This window comes from Brienomyrus brachyistius, chromosome 3 (assembly GCF_023856365.1).
Source record: "Brienomyrus brachyistius isolate T26 chromosome 3, BBRACH_0.4, whole genome shotgun sequence".
Taxonomy (NCBI): Eukaryota; Metazoa; Chordata; class Actinopteri; order Osteoglossiformes; family Mormyridae; genus Brienomyrus; species Brienomyrus brachyistius.
Genome location: NC_064535.1, coordinates 21390247 through 21411212, shown reverse-complemented (window position 1 = coordinate 21411212; position 20966 = coordinate 21390247). Strand labels below are relative to the sequence as shown.

General features: G+C 49.1%; 1 protein-coding gene across 1 annotated transcript in view; it reads right to left on the bottom strand.

Annotated features, from left to right (window-relative positions):
* flncb (filamin C, gamma b (actin binding protein 280)) overlaps nucleotides 1-20966 on the bottom strand; it is a 48714-nt gene that overhangs the window by 22001 nt on the left and 5747 nt on the right. The window contains 13 exon segments of the mRNA XM_049007445.1: nucleotides 235-378; nucleotides 632-745; nucleotides 950-1143; nucleotides 2113-2249; nucleotides 2786-2912; nucleotides 3580-3717; nucleotides 6119-6319; nucleotides 6422-6584; nucleotides 6670-6747; nucleotides 6835-6953; nucleotides 7043-7193; nucleotides 9510-9607; nucleotides 13226-13474. Coding sequence (XP_048863402.1) covers nucleotides 235-378; nucleotides 632-745; nucleotides 950-1143; nucleotides 2113-2249; nucleotides 2786-2912; nucleotides 3580-3717; nucleotides 6119-6319; nucleotides 6422-6584; nucleotides 6670-6747; nucleotides 6835-6953; nucleotides 7043-7193; nucleotides 9510-9607; nucleotides 13226-13474 — 1913 coding nt within the window.

The window sequence follows — 20966 nt, the reverse complement described above, 5'->3', positions numbered from 1 at the left end:
CTGTAAACTCCATTTAACTACTGAAAGAACTACTAAAGAAACAAGTAATGATTAACACTCATGGTTTTTCATTATTGATGAATCGTGACAGTTTAATTTCAAGTAGCTACTATATTTGTTCATGATTTGTTCATGATTTGTACTTCAGTAGTAACTGAGTTATTACTCAGTATCTGTGCTCCGTGTTACCGAGACCTTGATTTCCAGGAGGATCAGAAGGGTTAGTGGTCTCACCCTGAAAGGGCTGTTGGGAACGTTGACCTCTCCCCACGTGATGATGATGGTGTGCTTCAGTGGCTTGGTTGGGATGTAGACACAAAAGAACGTGCTGTCCCCATTATCCATGATCTGGATGTCAATAGGGAAACCTTCTGCATCCTGAAAAAAAGATATATGCACAACATTATCCACCAGGCTGACGGAGAAGCCAGGAATGATCTCAGCCTTGTCAAGGATTATGTTTTCGTAACTGAAACCATAATCCGAGCCACGCACAATTTCAACTTAACACCTTAAACAGTGGTGAACAAGTCAGAATGTCAGCTGGAGAGGTTGAGCACTCCACGGCACGTCAGCCAACGCATCGGCTGCTCGTGGCGCCCGTGCAGTCTCTGATGATGATCCCCCGTACCTGGGCGTAGATTTTCAGCTGCCCTTTCCCGGCACGACGGGCATCGATGGTGAACTCGGCAGGCTTGTTCACAATGCAGCCGGTGGGTTCCAGGCCTGGACCATATGCTTTAACCTGCAGCAAAAGGCACACCATGATCGTGCTCATCACCGCCGGCCAAGGGAATAATTGGAAGCAGAGGGTTGCATTTAATTCGTCTCAGATATTTACACAGCTGGTGCTCTTATCCAGAGTTATGTTGGAAAATCAGTTGAGAAATAGGCTTATATATATTTATTTAAATTTTAACGGTCATAAACATCAGAGGGGGTGACCTGCCTTCTCTGGGAAGACGTTGTTGGCAGCAGGTAGGATATGAGCCATGAAGGGACTGTCTTTGATGTCTTCATCGTCGCAGATAACGTGCACGGCGTAGTCGCCCGGTTCTGTTGGCCAATAGGACACATCGCAGGAGCCGTCGCCCTTGTCGTCACACTCGATCTTGGCTTGGGATGGTCCCTCGATGGAAAAGCCTGTAGAGAAAGAGAGCTGGGTGCTCTTGGCTCTGCCTCATCCTCTGCCTCATCTATTGCCTCATCCTCTGCCTCATCTATTGCCTCATCCTCTGCCTCATCCTCTGCCTCATCCTCTGCCTCATCCATTGCCTCATCCACTGCCTCATCCTCTGCCTCAAATATAAGACCCCCGTTTATTTTACAAAGTTGTTTTTCTGAAACAGAAGCAATCCAACATGGAGTAGCTTAACAATCAGGAGGCACACGAACTAACACTATGTGGACCAGTTGCAGCTCTTATTCACGCCTTTCATGGGTATTACAGGAAATCAGAGGAATTCTGGAATTTTGGATCTTTGGATCAATTACCTCATTGTGTTTGCAGTCTGCTAGTGCCTGGCCTACACACGTAACAGAGGTCACGACTTTTTGTTCGTTTGCAAACACAGACCACAGTAACAGGAGGCTATGCACGGACAGCTAAACCGATGGGAGAAACGCTGCTTTCTCTCAAGTTCGAAAAACAAAACCTAACATGCATGGGACCTGGGAAAGGGTGCAGCAAGCAGCACAGGAAAAGAATCTATGTAGGAGAAATAACAGGCGTCGCGCCCCTCAGAACACACTCCAGAGGGGTGCGGAACATCCTTCACAGAACAAGGACTGTTTTCCTTGTGCTGCGTGGGTGAACTGCTCAATTGTCATCACTGCTGTGTACTAAACTATTGTGTTTCGCGAAGCGTGATCTGTAATGTTACAAGGAGGCAGTTTGCCCGACACCCAAGGAAACAACTAGTATGATACATCAAAGCATGACGATAAGCCTCAGAAAATTCTAACCTCAATGACAACCATAGACACCATAAGCGTGTCCAAGTGTGCTAAATAACATCATTCTTTCAGTACTTCCAAGCAACAATGACTCAGTGTCTCATAATTGCCTCAGCAGCCAAATCCATCACTCTGTTCTTTTAAGGTGCGACATACCCAGAGTTCCCACTTCTGTTCCGATGGCTTCCACCACAAAGTCAGCTGATTTCCCCACCATTCCTGTCTCCAGGCCGGGACCCCAGGCTCGGACTTTCTGTTGCCCCGCCTCCTCACTGATCAGAACCTCGAACGGGCTTCAAAACACAAACGTCCGTGTGTCATGACAAGCTAGTCGCGAGAGCTGTTACTCCACAGGATATTCCCCACAGTGAACAATCCATGTTTGTGTTACTGTGGAATTTTGCAAGATGGCGGTTATGATTAACACCCTACATGTCATCATTTTATGGTTTATGATGCAACATAAATGTGATGTAATACAACAGAAATGTAATATAATACATGTCATATAATATGCACTCTGAGCCACCCTTATAGGCCGATTATGCTAACTCGGACCTGCATTTCATTGTCTGGTGTGAAATTCCCTAGCTGTGTATCATGTTTCTGCTGTTCTCTGGTTAACCCCTGGGGAATGTGGACATTGAGCGTGTCCAGTCGCAGTGACCTCGTTGGTATTTGGAAAGTTGCTGTGTGCCCGTTCCGATCGGGCTCCTTGAAATTTCCAGGCGGCACCTCCCACATTCCTTTTCAGCTGATATGTGTGTGTGTGTGTGTGTGTGTGTGTGTGGGTATGGAGGGGTGGGGTTCACCCCCTCCGTGTCCTCACCTGCGTGGGATTGTGTGTCCTCCCCAGGTGATGGTGACTGTATACTTTCCCGGCATGACCGGGTAGTATTCGCACTCAAATACGCCGTCTCCGACCTCCTGCACCTTGACGGGTTCCTCGGCGCCCCCTTGGAGGGTGGGGAGCAGACATTTAGAATGTTAGGGCAGAATGGTTTGAACACACCCTTTGCGATCTGTGAAATGGCTGATAAAGTACTGAGAAAAAGTCTTAGACAGTCACTGAAAATGCTGTTTAAATGATCTTCATGTTGGCATGAAACTGCTGTATAATGTCTGTCAGAGTGTGTCAGTTTCGGCGTTTCAAAACCTCTCGTAAAATCACCATAGTATTTGCTAGAACATCCAAAAGTCCAATGTATTTTTCACTGGACCACTGCCTTCCTTATTTGGCTAATCAATACCTCATTGAATTATTTAACTAATTAAGTTAAGTGAGCTGGTGGTAAAATTTTACAAATCCATGGAATGACTGAGGTGCTCCTGAGGAGAGGTTTGGGACCTGAAGCGGTGATCATCTAGCCATCTGACAGATATCAGTGACTTTTTGGAGAACAGGAGAAATTCCTGTTAGTTTTTATCGTGTTACTGTTAATTTGCATACGTTCTAGTGTTAAATTGTGTATTTTTTCCAAACAAATACACACTTGCTACAGCCTTAAACGTGTTCTTTGTCTGCCTAAGACTTTTGCAGCAATGTACTGCAGCGTGTCTCTCGGTGGATTCACCACGGACGTCCATCACAAGCTCCCGTGGAGACAATGAGGCCTCACTCACTTGGTCCCCTGACAAGGACCTTGAGCTCTCCAGTGCCGGCACCCTTGGTGAACACTCTGAAGTCGGCGAACTCCTTCACCCGGACGCCCTTTGGCTGGAGGCCTCGTCCCGTGGCCCGGCACGCGTTTGGGTTGCTGGCTGTTGGGAGTAGGAGAGGCAGTTAGGGCCGTTGGACATGCGGGCGACGCGTTTTTAGAGGAAACCGCCTGAGGACAGGCGCATCTGGTCGGGGTTAGTGAGATGGACGTTACGCCACATTCCCAACGGCCGCTGGACAGAAGCAGCTGCAGCACATGGCAGGAGAAGCGGCAGCTCCCCCCGCGAGCCAGACGCGGACAGAAGAACACAGAAGAACACAGCGATCTCACAACTGAGCTCACACTGATTCTGTGATTAAATGATCAAAAGACTCTATGTCGGTAAACGATCATTTTCAAGTCGTTTAAATAACATCAATACTACTTACGAAAGAATCCATGACAACAAGCAACAAAATAATAAATGTTAGACTTTTGACTGCATATTTTTATGGGATTTAGAAAGAAGGAATTCTTCTCCATCTAGTGGAGTTTGGCATTTACAAGTAATTAATAGCAGTTTACTAACTAGTTTTGCAGAGCCATGAAATAACACAGATGACAACTGTGACTTGGCCACATCAAAGATTTTCAAAGGTAATGACTTTCTTCCCAGATTCGAAAACCTTATTTAAAGGCTTATTTTTCCACATTTTAAATAAAACTGACTTAATGACTGAAAAAACTAAATCGACACACGGAAAAAGAGTAGTTTGTTAATGGGTTATATGCAACAAACATGTTACGATTGTCTAACAAAGCCATACTCTCCATTGACTTGGTTAAAAACAGACAAAAAGTCAACAAGACAATATACAGACACACTGAACACACAGCCTTTGCTTTGAACATGTCCCTTTGAGGATGAAAATGATGATGATGATGATGATGACATAGATGATGAAGACCATGTGCATCGAACTCGGCAAGTACTATGCGCATACCTGGACGGTCACCTAGACACTCGCTCTCCCGAAACACACCAGCCCCCTCTCCTATCATTCTTCGCAATCAATTATTACTTCTGATTAAACCAAATTATTCCAATTAAGCTACATCGGCTATTGTTCTTAACATTAATCATTCATGAAAAAAATTATACAGCATTAATTAATGCAGTCTTCAAACTGACTGTCATGCATTCTACTTCCTTATGTGCCCACTGGATAATTAATTTCTTATGTCTATCTTTAATTATAATAACTAATTACACTACCTGCAACATGACTGTGTCCATACTGCATACATAACTAGTTGCCATGTGCGACATATAGACCAAACCTTTTTACACTGCGCGATAATTAGCTTGATAATTTCTCTTGGAGACATTCTGCAGAATGGGACACTGCTATGTCCTCTTAATTTATAATTTGTGTTTCTCTTGGACACATATTGCTGAATGGGACATGGACATGTCCCCACACATAGAGAGACTGATCAAGTGACCGTCCACTCACACAGCACATGGTCCTGTGTGGGTCCCTGTACACTGGGCCCTCACCAGAGAAGGGCGACAGTGAGGCAAAGCAGCAATGCATGCCAACAAGCTGGGGGGGGGTCAGCACCGGAGCCACAGGCATGGCTGGCGTCAAGGTGCAAGGCCGGGGGGGGGGGTCCGGAGCAAGCACAAGCCGCATTCCCAGCGGCCTGTACTAACTTGGTCGCCTGGGTTTGGGTGGTGTTGGGGGAGGCATTTTCTTGGCCTTGTCTGTGGGCGGTGTGCGAATTGACTGGGGGACTATCTGAACCGGGGAGCCGGAGGGCGGGGCGCTGTATGGAGCTAGAATGACAGACAAGGCGAGAAGAGCATTCAGAGCTTCACACAGGCGTTGGCCAACAGGGGGTGCCGTGCTCAGCCAGCCCCAACCAGACCAAACCTGGACCACAGCGGAAACCAAGGCCCTGCCACAGATGGACGACCAGCATCCACAAGAAGCCCACACTCTTACATGAGCACAAACTTAATGCCGTCCTCTGCTTCAGCGTTACCTTACTAATACATACCCCTAAAAAACCGATTCAAGTCGTACCAAAGCCATTCCACGACATTCTATTACATGTTTTCTGGCATGGCTGTAATTAAATTGTATTCCTCGTACTACTGCTTGAGCACCTCCTGTAAATTTAAGTCAGCCAGGCTGGAATACGGCTCCTTGATTTCAAATCATGAAACGAATCACCTTTAACATCAGCTCTTCCGACTGGCACATTAATCAAAACGATGCACTGTCTAATCAAAAAAAGGGACTATTTTCCATTTCTAAGGCCTAATTATCTTCACACGAGACTAAACCAGAAAAATCTTCTCAGTTAGCAGAGCCCCCATGACACTCATTCGTTAGATTAGGAAAGGGGGGAAGTAGCTAATGTATGTGTCGGAAACGCTGATTATTTAATTAATCAATCGGCACCCACAGCACCGCTTCAGCCGTGATCAGTAGGCGGCAGACGTGGTGACTCACCTTCTGAGATGTGGACAGTAAAGGGGCTTTTGGGAATCTGCTGGCCTGCAAATGTGACGTAGATGGTGTGCGGACCTTCCAGTATGGGCCGGTAGGTGCAGCGGAAGACGCTGTCGCCTTTGTTTTCCAGGACGATCTCCACCGTGTCCCTCCGGCCCTGCGAGTCCACGATGACCACGCCGACATCTCCGGCCCCAGCCCCTGGAGTTCATGCCACAAGTTGGTCTCCTGCTGTCTCCAGTGCAAAAAGCAAGCAGCTTGGGTCATAATCGCACCAGTTGGGACGTTTCCCCGGGGACCTACCTGCTGTATAGATGTCGAAATAGGTCGGCTTGTTGGCGACGTTGCCGACAGGGTCGAGGCCCGGCCCGCGAACCGACACCTTGTTGGAGTCGCCCAGAGCTTTGGCCACGTGAACCATAAAGGGGCTTCTGTCAATGTCTTGCCCTGCAAAGAGCACCTTCACCTGGAGAGAAGCCCAGAAACATATTATAGGTTTCAGCCGAAGGGTAGTACATGTCGGAAACTATTAAAGGAGTTTAATCCTGTACCTTGTGAAGACCCTCAACTTTGGGAACATAGGCGACAGAGTAGGTCCTCTTCTTGTCATTGTTAGGGATCACTCTGGCCTGGAAATATTATATAAACACAAGATTATACACAAGGTTATACTACAGTATTATATCTGCCCTTCTGCCCAAGGTTCTACCGCCCACCTCTTCCGTGTGTCCTTCAGGGTCCTCCACGTACACAATGACCTCTCCCAGCCCAGCCTCAACAGTCTCCACGATGAATTCAGCCGGCTTCATCACCACATTGCCACGTGGCTCGATACCTGCGGACAAAGGGGTGCGAGCCATGACTCAGCAATAAGTCTAACATCTTCCCTGATTGACAGAATGCATCCTGGAACCATCTGCTAACCTGGTCCATAGGCCTTGGCCTTCTTGGGATACAGTTGCTTGGCACGCAAAGGGGCCCCAGGTTTAAGCTTGGCTTTGGGGAACTGGGACAGATAGGTCATGACCGAATGCTCATCCACATTTGGATCCACTATCTCTTCTGGTGCGATGACCTACAGAAGAGAGAGGAAAGGACACAAGACCCCACATCAACCAGCACTGGAAAACCGAGGCAAAAGACAACTTCAGCCAGCCGACAAATGCCTTTTCCACAATGTATAAATGGCTGTAGCAACAGAAATACTAGTGGTAGAACGTTAAAAGGAAATGCTTCACATTACCAGGATCTGAGTCCCATTAAAGCTAGTCAGAATGCAAATGTGGGAGAATTCCCCAGGAACCCACAAAGGTCAAAGGAAATCAAATAAACACAAATCCATTGTGATGAATTTATATAACACACTGTCCATCACTGACAGGGAATTGAGGAATGGAAAAAGAGGAGGCTCCATGAGGAACTGATCTTTTGGTGGCAGAATGAAATCAGCCTGCAAGGGAGAGAGCAGCCCTGAGAAATACCCACTGCGTGTAATGGATGTCAGGTTGGGGAAGGAGAGCAGAGAGCGGGGCTCTTCCTGCAGATTTCACCCATCTGGATTTCCCTTAAAAGCCTCAGAATATCGAGGGAATGATGCAGATCTTGCCTGAACCACACCCACTAAGTTAAAGGTCTGAACTAACCCTAACCCTACAATATGACGTCCAATAACAACATAACACGGTAGAATGACTCATTACGTGGTATGGAAGCCGGACGAGCACGACCACTATGATTAAACAATATAGCACAAGTATTACCATATTACCACCCTGTGTCCACAGCCAAACTGAGTCCACGTGGAACCGCTGTCCTCTGTTCACCACACTCCTCAGACTCCCACCATAGTGTGAAATAACCTCTCTAGTTATATTTAACTGCTTAAGAGTAAGGATAACAGGCCAGGACCGAAATAGGCCAGACCTGCCATTCTCCGCACCCCCTTCACAGTGACTGGGGGGGGAAAACTCAATCAGGAGAGACACTTCTAATAAGGCCTTCAGTCAGGGGCCTGAAAGGAAAGGGCCCGCACACCCCCTCAACATTTCACGACCTCCCACCTGCCTTTCCAGTGTCTTGTCAACAGACACCAACCAACCCAGAGGGAAATTCAGCCAGAAATACCTCCATCTAAATCTGAATCACTCCCAGGGCTGCCTAAGGCTGCTGTTAACTTGACACATTGTGGAAGAGAAATTTTTGAGTTCTGCCTGTGTTTGACTTGGAACATACGCAGTTAATCAATTATTTATCCAGTTAACAATTAAGTCGCTCTAAGTCGCACACCCCTAAGGAATGCATTTAGCAACTGTGCTAGCATACCAATATCAAACAGAAATGATGCACATTTTTACAGTACGTTTAACACGAGACTCGTTTTTCAGCTTATTCAGAGACATGCTGACTTCCTAGCCACAGTATGGCTTAAGCACTTCACATGCCCTAAACGCATTCAGACACAGCACTGAGCCAAAAGTGAACCGGCCAGGAGCCTTTGGCTGTGCGCCAGGATGTTGGTTCATCAACCCGGGTCTCAGCGTGGTTCAGTGTCAGGCAGGAGAAACCAGGAAATGCCCAGTAAAGCTGAGATATTACCAAGCTGCTTGAACTTCACAGTACAAAGTCACAGTATAAAGTTACCATATTTTCAGGATGGACAGAATGTATCCCAGCTGGCAGAAAGCTGAGGTGATGAACTGTACTGGGTTCCAGGTAAGATATGGCGAGACTCAGTGAAGCAGCAAAGGGCATCATGAGGTTAACTATAAGTGTAACACATGCTAATACCCTGAGCATGAGTATAACTATAGATGTAACACATGCTAATACCCTGAGCATGAGTATAACTATAGGTGTAACACATGCTAATACCCCAGCATGAGTATAACTATAAGTGTAACACATGCTAATACCCTGAGCATGAGTATAACTATAGGTGTAACACATGCTAATACCCTGAGCATGAGTATAACTATAGGTGTAACACATGCTAATACCCTGAGCATGAGTATAACTATAGGTGTAACACATGCTAATACCCTGAGCATGAGTATAACTATAGGTGTAACACATGCTAATACCCTGAGCATGAGTATAACTATAGATGTAACACATGCTAATACCCTGAGCATGAGTATAACTATAGGTGTAACACATGCTAATACCCTGAGCATGAGTATAACTATAGGTGTAACACATGCTAATACCCCAGCATGAGTATAACTATAGGTGTAACACATGCTAATATCCTGAGCATGAGTATAACTATAGGTGTAACACATGAAAATACCCCAGCATGAGTTTAAAGGTGTAGCAAATGCTAAGATGATTCCAGAGATTTAGGCACCAGCCAGATGTCTAATGGAAGTTGGTAACATTCAGATTAGCTTACCTGTGGTACCCCCAGCCAATCGTCAGCCTGCTGCATGGCCTCTCGGGCATTCTCCACAGGCTGGTTGGGGTCCCAAGTCTCCCAGTCTGGGCAGAGACCTGGAGGAAAGAGGGATGATGGCATGAGAGACCCCAAGCAAAATCACATGACCACAACATCACCCCAGACCTCAATGATGGCTTTGACTAACAGGCCATTGGACAATGTTACATTACTCAGAAGGCTTTGCCCTTACGGTGAATATACAGGCCATTAAATGTTCTCAATACCACTGCTTCTCTGTACCCCAAATCCTTCCTTCAGCCTCTGAGAAGATCACAGAATAGCACCGCATGATGTGCGGTAGATTGAGTTAGGGGTTCGGTACTCTGAGGGATGTTACTGGATAACGCATAGGATTGTAGTAAAACCATTACTGGGAATTGATACAGTACCTTCAAGGAAAAGGTTTAAAATGAATCTGAACACAGGAAATTCCCCCCAGAGGAATCCATAAACTGTTATCAATAAATCCTACGCTGGCCCAAGACCTTAAATTGTACGAGTTTTGGTGGTACAGTACTCCTAAGACAGTCACAGACGTCGTCTAATTTATAAGCAGAGCTGCAACCCATCTGCACACGCGGGAAAAGTCCGAGAAGATGACATGATACTCAATCAAAAAATTAATCGAAATGAAGAATGGCTGGAGGCCGTTTCATAACGTTTAGTGATGGTGCGCGCGCGGTAGGAGTCATCAAATTCTGTCCTCACTTGTGGGGATTCCGGGGGGGGGGGGGGGGGGTTGTCATTCCGGAGCCACATGTGTGATTTAGTGTCCCAGCAACACGGAATGTCTGTGCGGAACATCAGTCAAAACCGTGGGCCGGTGAGTTGGAACAAAGGAAGTCATTATGAGAGACCTATCATAGTGCTGGTATGAAACGTGTATGCAGTTGTGCAGGGTCTCTCCTGTTGCTAGCCACCTTCAGAGGACCGTGCAGAGACTTGTCAAGGGGCGGGTCCCCAAACCCTGTCACATAAATGCTAATGGGGGACTCAGGTACCCTCACCCGCACACACACCCCCCCCCCCACCACACACAAAATTATGGCGCAACATGGAAACTGCAGGGCTGCCTACTTGGATTACTTGGCTGGCGTGAGATTTTCAGTCTGCACGCATTTACATGTATGCAACAGTTTTATTACCTTGTAAATAGTCTGTAGGATTCGCAAACTAGCCCAACACTTTTGATGTAGCTAATTTTAGGTTTATAATGGAATAATATAGTTTTGCTGTAAGATTTCATGCGTGAGAGTGAGAGCCGGAAAGCGTGAGAGTCGGCAATCCTGGTTAAAGTAAAGGAAATCATAGCTAACTGGTTTGGGCGGTGAGGTTTGCCTTCTTCCTTATAAGCCACCAAAATGTGCAAACAAAAATCGAAACCCTGTTTCTGCAGCTGTGTAATGGCACCTGAATGGGATCCACTTCCACAGGCTCATAAACACCCACCCTAAACTCCACTTTGTCTGAAAAACACCGGAAAACAGAGGGTTCTATCCTGCGGACGTGGACGACCTTCCAGGGGTTTCCTGCGAGTCTCTTTTCCCTTACGACACACAGAGCGGATATCAGAGGCCCTTCGGCTTCACCTGCGCGTCAGGCGCTGCGTACGGGCCGCCGTTTGGCCCCTCCCAGCCATGCGGCCAACACACATGCAATAACGTAGCTGGCGAGAGAAATGTTTTTGCACTTCCCCAGTTTTATTCACTCCCCTCTATACTTTCCATTACGCACCGAAAGAGAGCGAAAGCTTGTAAAGCAGAGAAGGCTGCTCAGCTCGGTCATGCAGCTCCCAACATCTGTGATGATGGCTTGCAGAAACGCTCACCGACATTCCCAGAAGCAGGAGAAACCCCGGACAGGGCGCCAGTGCACTGCAGGGTATCTATTCAAACTCACAGATATGTAAATACGACCAGTATGAAAGGAGAAAATTTTCCTGCTTGTTACACAAAACAAGGGCTTTAAAATCTCTGTGCGGGGACTATTGTAGGATTTTTTATGGTGGGGGCATTGGTGGGCCAAAATTCACACAGAGACTCTAGCATAATCATTAGCCAATGATATGTTTTGAATCAATGAATGAGATAGGAGGGGGTACTCTGCTGGCCAATAAGCTTTCAGCTAGGGCCAGAGGCACTGTTGCCCTGCCCCTGTATACTTCCGTGTCTCCATTTAAAATGGTATCCATCTTAACCAGAATGGGGTGCTGTTAAAATTAAGGGCTGAGGCGGTCTTCAGCCCACAGTGTATTTATCATCAATATTATTAAATGTAAAAAGCAGGAGTGAGACGCGGCCGTGTACGGTCATATCTCTGGCATGATATTCCGCGGCTGTTTAGCGTCAGGCCTTCCAGTCTTGTAAACAAAGCGAAGCACCCCCACCCCCACCCCCCCCACCGCTTCCCTGAACATTCCCATTGGTTCCAGTGTAGCCTTGCAGCCGTGCCGTAGCGACCTTGCCCAGACAGCGAGCTGGACGACAGGCATCCGTTTGTTTACCCCAACACCTTCTGGCCGGACCAGCACACTGCAGGGTTTCCTGAGAGGGGTCCTGCACTGCCCTCCGCACACACACACATACACACACACACCGCAACACCTTTCGCTCCCCTGGGTTCCATTCAAACTTCATCTAGATACAAAAAATGTTTAGTGCACTGAAAAAAAACTTTACAAGCAATTCAGGCCAGATTTGAATTTAATGTTTGAAACCTGTGAATGTTGTTTACGAAGCCGCACGGCACCCAAGACACGATACTCCCTTCTGACTCCAATAAACACCTCTCTCTGAAAGCCCCCCACACTCCCTTCAATGCTCCCCTCCCAATCAAATGGAATTCTGCCCTAATTTGGAGAGCTATGGAAAGAGGCTAAAAAAGAATAAGCCTGGGACTGGAGTTATGACTCGGGCCCAAGAGGGCTTTTCTTGATCCGGGCCAGCTGTCTGGGATGTTCCCAGGCCTGGCCCCAGCTACCCCTGAGGCCTTCTGAATGAACCCACTGCCATCGCTTCCTGGATCCCTGAATTTATACATTAGGCCTGCTTGTCCCCATCTGTTGGATCTTTAGTAAGCAGTATGTCTTACATTAAGGGAGGGACAAAGGAGTCACAAGTCATGTAACTTTGGCCAGAACCATTAGGTCACATAGGGGGGTATAACGGAAATCCCTTTAACTGGGAAAAAGCTGCTCTTAGTCAGCAGTATGGCGGTTCACTGGGTAGTACTGTTACCTCACACTTCCAGGGCAGGGTATTGACATTCCACCCCACGTTGTGTGTGTGCGTTTGTGTGTGTGGGGGGGGGTGTATGTTGGGGTGGGGCCGTTTGCACACTCTGCCTATGTTATGTGGCTTTCCTCTGGGTTCTCTGGTTTCCTCCCTCATGCCACAGACATGCAGTTAGGCTAAATGGCCGAAAGTGTATTTGTGTGTGTGTGTGTGTGTGTGTGTGTGTGTGTGTGTCTGTGTCTGTGTGCCATGTCATTATGCCCTTTGCTTCCTGGGAGAGCCTCCAGAACCCCCCGTACCCCTCTCCAAAATAAGCGGCTAGAAAACAGATGGATGAATGTAGTTAAGGTTCTAAGAACCTGCTGAGAGATGCTCAGTTTTAGGACAGACCAGCTGTAATGGGCCTGAGCTGGTGGTTAGTGGCGGCTGTTTGCTCACCAGGGGCGCAGTTGTCCACCAGAGCGCCCAGAGCTTTGCCGTCCCGCCAGTCCCGGTGGAAGTTGTTGATGGGAAGCTGAGGGACCTTGTTCTGGATCCAGCCCAGAAGGCGCTGCTTGGGAGTGAGTTTCCTGGCGTCCTCGTCGTCCTCGTCCTCCCACATGGGCATGGAGATGGAGTAGTGTAGGATCAGCGTCCATATCAGCCCCAAGATCAGCTTCAGGTTCCCGTCCACGATGGCCTTGCTGTCTGTGAGCGAGAACCAGGAAAAAACTTAGCGACGAGTTCCCCATCTTTTTATCACTGATAATGTTCGATGTTCCAGCCCAGTCCCGTTTAATCAAAGTAAACGACTCTGAGGTCCATGGATCTGATTTATGCAGCCAAAAGTTTGATGACAGTGTTCCCGATTCCTTTACAAGCTTTCAAGCCGACCTGGACCGAGAGGAACTGAAAACAATCTGTTTTCATGTATCAACAAACAATGAAATAAAATCTCACAATGAGCCGCATCCCTGGCTTCATTCCCCTAAGCAGCTGGAACATCTATGTTCACGAGGGGATCACTGCAAACATCTCCCACCAGGAGGGGATTTGGCGAGGCCAGCTGGCAGAGGACGATCCCAGCTGCATTTCAGCATTCACGCTGGTAGCAGGAACACTAATCCGGGGTTATGAAGTGGACGTGTTTGTCTGAACGGCACCTGGGGCTTGTTTAGTGAGAGGATGGAGGTTGGGCGGATTTTTGGAGGTGAAACGCACCTCAGCATCCCACCTTACTGCCAAGACCTTGGCCACAAGCTTCCTCGTACACCTGCCGGGCCCGTACACGATCAAAATCCCATTTATCGGGGACAGAGCAGGGCGTTAATACGTTACCGCTAGTGCCAGCTGATCAAGCTATGCTTAAATACTTCAGCACTTTTCTTACATAACACCATACAGATGCCTCACATTCAGCTGCTTTCTGTGTCCGTTTGAGTCACGTCTGATAGGAGAAGCTATATGTAGAATTCAACTTTAAACTCAAATCGTTCCACTTTTATTTGAAAAGTATCACCTTATAAGTGGCCCTTGTGCTGTGACCGACATTCGTGATCTACATCCAGGATGGGAGAAGCCCTTAAACTAACCAGGCTTTGTTTATTAAACAACCTGTGGTGTAAATGTAGAACTCTATTACCCAAGGGTCCAGCTAAACCACATGTGAGTCCATGGCTCCCGGCCTTTGGGGGAGGGGGACTCGTCTTCAGGGGGATATAAGCATTGAGCAGGAGAGGGTTCAGCGGGTTCTGAGTAACACAGAGATTTAAAAAAACATTTTGAAAATGGGGTTGTTCCTGACCCCCCCCCGCCAAGGCCGCACAGCGAACACGAGCGGCACAGACATCCCGCTGCGTCACATGACACCCTGTCTCAGACCCGTCTGCCGGCACACAGGCAGCACACAGCTGGGGGTCTCCACTATGTCTCCCCAGGGGCTATTTTTCAGGGATCAAATGGCCCTATATGGAGGGACATTGTGGAGGGACTTGGACGCGTGGAATGTAGCCCTGAACTTCCACTCCAGCAGGGACTCATTAAAACCGCTGCTTTGTTTATGTCCCTCCCATAGATTTATTCACCGTCTCTGTGTGAGACAGCGGTTCAGAACCACTCCCCCCCACCGCAGGCAGGCTGATAACAGAGAGATAACAAGGGAGGGAGTGCAGGCAGGGTAAAAAAACTGGTTACCTCCCGCTCGGGACACCAACGATTACATTCCAGCGATGTCAGGGCTGCGCCCCCCCCCCCCCCCCCCCAAAAAAAAAAGATAAATATAATGCCCATTACTGTATAAGATGGAGTCTAGGCAGACAGAGGGGTCCACCTACCAGCACCACAGCGGGGTAAAAAGGAGAAGGTGGGGGCTGATGGGAGTTTTACTTAGTTTTACACAAAAAATGTTCTGAGAGCAGAACAAAAAAAGACTGGTTCAGAAAGATAACCAATCAGATTGTAGAAGAGGTGGGTCCAACCAATAAGATGTCTTGGTCCCATCACCTGTAGTGCTTAAGGGCCCAATGGAGTAGAATCACTCCTGGCATTCACAGGATTTGAACCAGCTACCCTCCTACAGGTCCCTCGCCTCAGAGTCACCACTCCGTCCTTGTTAAGCCAAGGGATGACAGGAATGCCAGCCCAACATGAACCCAGGGCATCAGATAAGATAAGTTATGGAAAGCGGACGGAAGCCCGAAAAGGACAAACAGCACAAAAAAGCAGAATGTGATTTTCCTCGCTCTCTTCTACTTCCGTTCCCCCGCCACCTCTGACCGATTCCCCTCCTTCCCTTTCCGGTGCTCCCTAGCTTCTCCTCACAGGGAGCATGACTCCTCAGCACCACTGGGCACATTACACATTTTCTCCAGGATGAGATGGGGGGGGCGTGTTTGGCTTGGACGGCGACTGTTTCCAGAGACAGAGTGACCATTCTTTCTGCTGCCATTGTTTCAGGGCTGGCCAATCTTACGCCAGGGTAGCTGTGAAGGTTCCAGATGATAGAGAGGGAGACCACGCCCCCTCCCCAGAGGGAGGCTTACTGTTTGTTTGGTTGCCCAGGACAACACAAGCTGGCCACCTCTGTCCCTCTGTCAAGCACATACAGTTAGAAAGCAGAGAAAAAAGGTTTGTGAGAAACAGCAGCATGTTGTTTGGATAAAGGTGCCTGGCCTATTTCCAGGGCTCCCTCTCCCCCCGTTCTGCCAGGAAAACGTCACCAAATAGGAGCCAGTAAATGAGATGGACGGACCTGCTTAACGAACATGGGGCATGGCTCTTAAAAGTCACTTGTTAAATGTGAGCCCGGCGGCCATCCAACACACATGTTACGGGTGCTGGCCTCACGGTTGGGATTTAGCCATGGAGGGGCCGGGGTGCATGGTGACTGGGCCCTGATAATGAATGGTGCTGTGAATCAGACGGTAGGGTAACCCAGCATACCGCCAACCACCCTGAAGGCCTGTGCAGCAAATCTGTAGTAAGACACCAGGCCCCCTTCCTCTTTCATTCTGCACATCGGCCGCTTCCTCTCCTCCATCCTGCACGGCCTTATCGACATACTCTTTTTCCTACAGGTAGACCCGCTCTCCCATTGTCCAAGAATTTCAGCACCACAAGGCGGGGGGGGGGGGGGGGGGGTGACAGGAAAATGTGACTCCATCACCGGGAAACAAAATCACAAGACCTCCCCCCCCCTCCCCCCCCATGGACATCGGACGCCGAGACTCACTTTTTCCAGAATGTTCTGCAAACATGGTGAAAGCATGTCAAGATGAGAAAACACGACCAGGAGTCACGGGGCAGTCGTTTGTCCAGAAAATCAGTCACACGCAAAGGAGCGTTCTTGGGTCCAGACGTTCCTGTCCACTTTTCCACTTGAACACAGCCATAAACTATGCAATTACAGCTAGCAGATTTTATCCATTTTGTACACGTATCAGTACCTTACAAAGACTGACCAACGTCAAAATATGAAGAAAAGGATTTAATGGAGACTAAATTAGCATTTGTAGGACAGGAAACAGAGCCTGCAGACATCATGTTTGCCTGTTGAGTCAGCGACCGGACGTCGTCACTGCGCTTTCAATCACCCCTAATGTTGTGGCTCCGTCTGTCATTATCCAAAGCCTTCACAGAGCCCCAGCTTCAAGGACACTTCTGTCCCCTTCAGGTCGAACCTCCAGTGTCCTGCAGGCATCACTGAGGCTTTGCCTTCCTCCAGGATCAAGGTCACCTCAGAATTGATCTTACAGGCCCAGGAAATCAGTCTTTGAAACAGCATGTGGATGAGACAAGATAAGACAAGATAAGAGAGACTGTTACCACTGTCTCCTGTATTCCATTTTTCTGCAGGCTGGGATGTCGACTGTGTATCTGTCACATGGCCAGACTGTGTGGGCTTTGTGTACAAATACGGAACACTCCAGAAAGCAGCATGGATGCAAACACAGAACCACGTGGTTCGCACATGGTTCTGATGCTCAGATGATGGATGCTTGCCTTGATGGTTCCACCAACACTTACATCCCAGACCAGACACAGTGCTGCATGTCCCTCTCCCCCCGAGTCAACACCATTAAGCAGACTGTAGACCCCGAGAGCTGGAGAACACTCGAGTAAGAACATGAGCACGACATGAAGCTCTAAATGAGACGCCTGGAGCATCACTTCAACTTCACCTCTAGGCTTGACAATAAAATCGAAGGACATGCCTTATTGGATGAACCCAAATCTCCTGCAGTTGTGACAGATGGTTCTGGAGACAGTCTGGTCTGCGTTGACTGAGCTACAAAAGGTGCCGTGCCAATACCCCCCCCCCCACCCCCCCATTCTCTGGAGCCTCCTGGCAGGACAGCTGGGAGGCTCCTGAATTCCAGACACACACAGCAGAGCAGAAAGACGGCCACAGCAGCTGGACAAACTTACAGAGTGTAATTTAAACTACACAGCCACTGCTGAGCACCAAAGCCAGCAACTTAAAAGGCCCTCGAACAAAAAAAAAACACTATATTTAGAGACCTATATCCCACAGACAACTGAAGACAACACTCCTGACATTTAGTCTATTTCACAGGATGTGACCGATTAGTTCGTTCAGAATTCGTCAAAATATGTTAATGGATCCAGTCCTGAACAACCAGCATCAGCCCCACTTTCGATACGATTCCTATCGTGCAACTCGAATTCAGCTTTAGAGATTTCTGCTTTAGGATGAGGCTCAGAGAGAGCATCAAACGAAAAATACAGGCAAAAACTGCAGACGCCTAAGGCTTCCGAGGAGCAGCAGACATAAGCTCACCCCGGAGGTGCTGTTTTCCTTGCCTTAACTGCTCTTTAGATGACCAAAGACATATTTTACAGGCCTGTGCCATTCTAGTCATAAAGTAGATTAAATGCCCATGAAAGCAGAGGTATAAAAATGTCCCTCTGTGTGTAAGTCTCTCAGAGAGAAGGTAACGCCAGGCATTCAGCCCAACTGGCACAGTGAGGCCGGGCCATTATTCCCCCACAAAGCCCCAACTGGACCCTGGGCCTCCTTGGGGAGCTAACTGGTGATAAAGGTGCCTCTCCATCATGAACTCACAAAGGCCTGGGCAGCCATCTTGCCCCACTGGATAACTCTCAGATGGGAAAAGAAAGGTAGTTCCTGGACTTGTTAAAGCAGGAGACATAAGAGGGACCAATGAACCCAACCAATGATATGTTTTAAATCGGCGAGTGACAAGAGAAGGGGCCAATCAGCTTTCGAATGGGGCCAGTGCCCCTGCGGCCCCACCCCTGTATACTCTCCTGAACAGACCAGGAATTGTAAGACAGAATAATAAAAAGGCTGTCCTCCGTGTCAGAAGTACGGCCAGGAGGATCCCGTCCATCTCGAAAAACGTCCCTCTTGGTCGAACAAAGGACAGAAAAGGTCTGTCCGGATGGACTGTTCCAAAAAGACAAGCATTCAGTGAGGGCGTCAGATGCCGCATTGCTCTGTTAATCTTGTTTTGTGGGGGTCTTCCTTGCTTCTTCCTTGGTGCCCCCCACCCCCAGCAGCCCTCAGCTGTCACCCAGCTCCCTAAAGGCCTGGTGGGGCCGCGCCTCCTCGTATCCTGTTACCCCCCTGCTTCCACAGGCCTCGCCACACAGGGCACCTTGTCCGGCAGCCCAGCCCCCTCCGTGCCCAGCACTCAAACTGCCCTCCCCCTCCCCCTGGCTGTCTGTGGCGCTGCGAGTGAAGCTGGTATGAAGGAGGAGCAGGACCTGACCGAGACCCCTCACAGTCATACACACTCACTCACAGTCATACACACTCACTCACACTCACAGACACACAGACACTCACAGTCACACACACTCACTCACACTCACAGACACACAGACACTCACACTCACAGACACACACACTCACTCACACACACACACACACAGACACTCACAGTCACACACACTCACTCACACACACACACAGACACTCACACACACTCACAAACACACAGACACACACACACTCACACACACACGCAGACACTCACACACACTCACAAACACACAGACACTCACACACACTCAGACACTCACACACTCACATACAGACACTCGCACACACACACACTCACAAACACACAGACACTCACACACACTCACACAGACACTCACACACTCAACACACATAGACACTCACACACTCACACACAGACGTTCACACACACTCACACGCACACATATATACACACACACGTGCACATACACCATTCCCCGTCTCATTCTATCCACCAGCATTCACAACACCCAGGGGGTTCTAAAATGCTGGAGCACAGGCACCCCATCCAGAATAAGCCGTGGGAGCTGGGGGGGGGAACTTGCTCTGGGCTGTTCTTGCATCATGGGACACAGCAGCTGCCTGCCACACCCCACAACACCAATCGGGCATCTCGGTGATCACGAGCACCTCCAGATCACGCAGATGGCGAGCCCAGCCGTCCCGGGAGACCAAGTTGACCGCAACTGCATCTGCGCAGACTGCAGGAGGCCGGGTCGCATCCCTGCCTGACATCTGCGCAGACTCCAGGAGGCCGGGTCGCATCCCTGCCTGACATCTGCGCAGACTGCAGGAGGCCGGGTCGCATCCCTGCCTGACATCTGCGCAGACTGCAGGAGGCCGGGTCGCATCCCTGCCTGACATCTGCGCAGACTGCAGGAGGCCGGGTCGCATCCCTGCCTGACATCTGCGCAGGTGTTAGATGCATCCATGCTCTAAGGAGTCTGGAAAATATCCCAAAAATGTTCCAAGCCGCCAACAGGGAGTGGGACACAAAAGGAATTAATTCCCCATTGAATTAATATCCTCTGGGGGGGGGCCTAGTCTGGGTGGGGGGATAGTCTGGAGAAGGGGAGAGGCGTCTGGATCCACCCGGAGTTATGCTGCTGGGATGACATAATCGCTGGACCGCAGACAACTGGCTGCACCTGACACCGCAACCCCCACCCCCACCACCAGTTGCCAGCACTGGTCAGGACTGGCCGCATCTGCCCAAGCCACTCCAGACGCCTCACGCCATCGCAGCCCCGAAACCACAGCTTCCCGAGAAACTTCCGGAAACCTCCCCTCAGCCACACTCCATGTCCTGGGTACTGGTGATCAGAAACAACTGTGCAAACAGTCGGGCTTGCGGGCGAGAACCACAGCCCCCGCTTGGCCCGTACGACGGGGGAGAGAGTGGAGGAGTCCATATGACGAATGCCCCCACCCCCCAAAAAGGGAAGGGGTGAATAGATGGTCTCTAACAGTCCAAGGACAACACTCACCAGCCAAAAAGCCACACACAACATTAGAGAAACGTTACAATAACGCCGCACACAGCGACGCCCGTGAAGTCCTGTAACCCTCCTCAGTAACGGGCATTTATGACAAAGGGTATTTCTCTGATCCCTTCATTGTGATTCTTCTCCTCCACCTCATGGCGCCAGTCCTCCAAGCTAGGGGGAGCTATTTACAGAGACCCATCCATCTTTCTACCTGGCTCATCTTGACACGGGCCTCTAAGCTGGACCTCCAGGCCGTGTCATATCCTGCCCTGATGTCCCCTCCGCATCACCACAGGACCCACTGGCAAGGCGCTTCGTAACCCAGCTCACCGTGGCTGCACTCCGCGTACCCGTACGGTTATTTTAAACCCCCCAGGAAGCGAGCCGGAGGAGATCGGCCAATCCG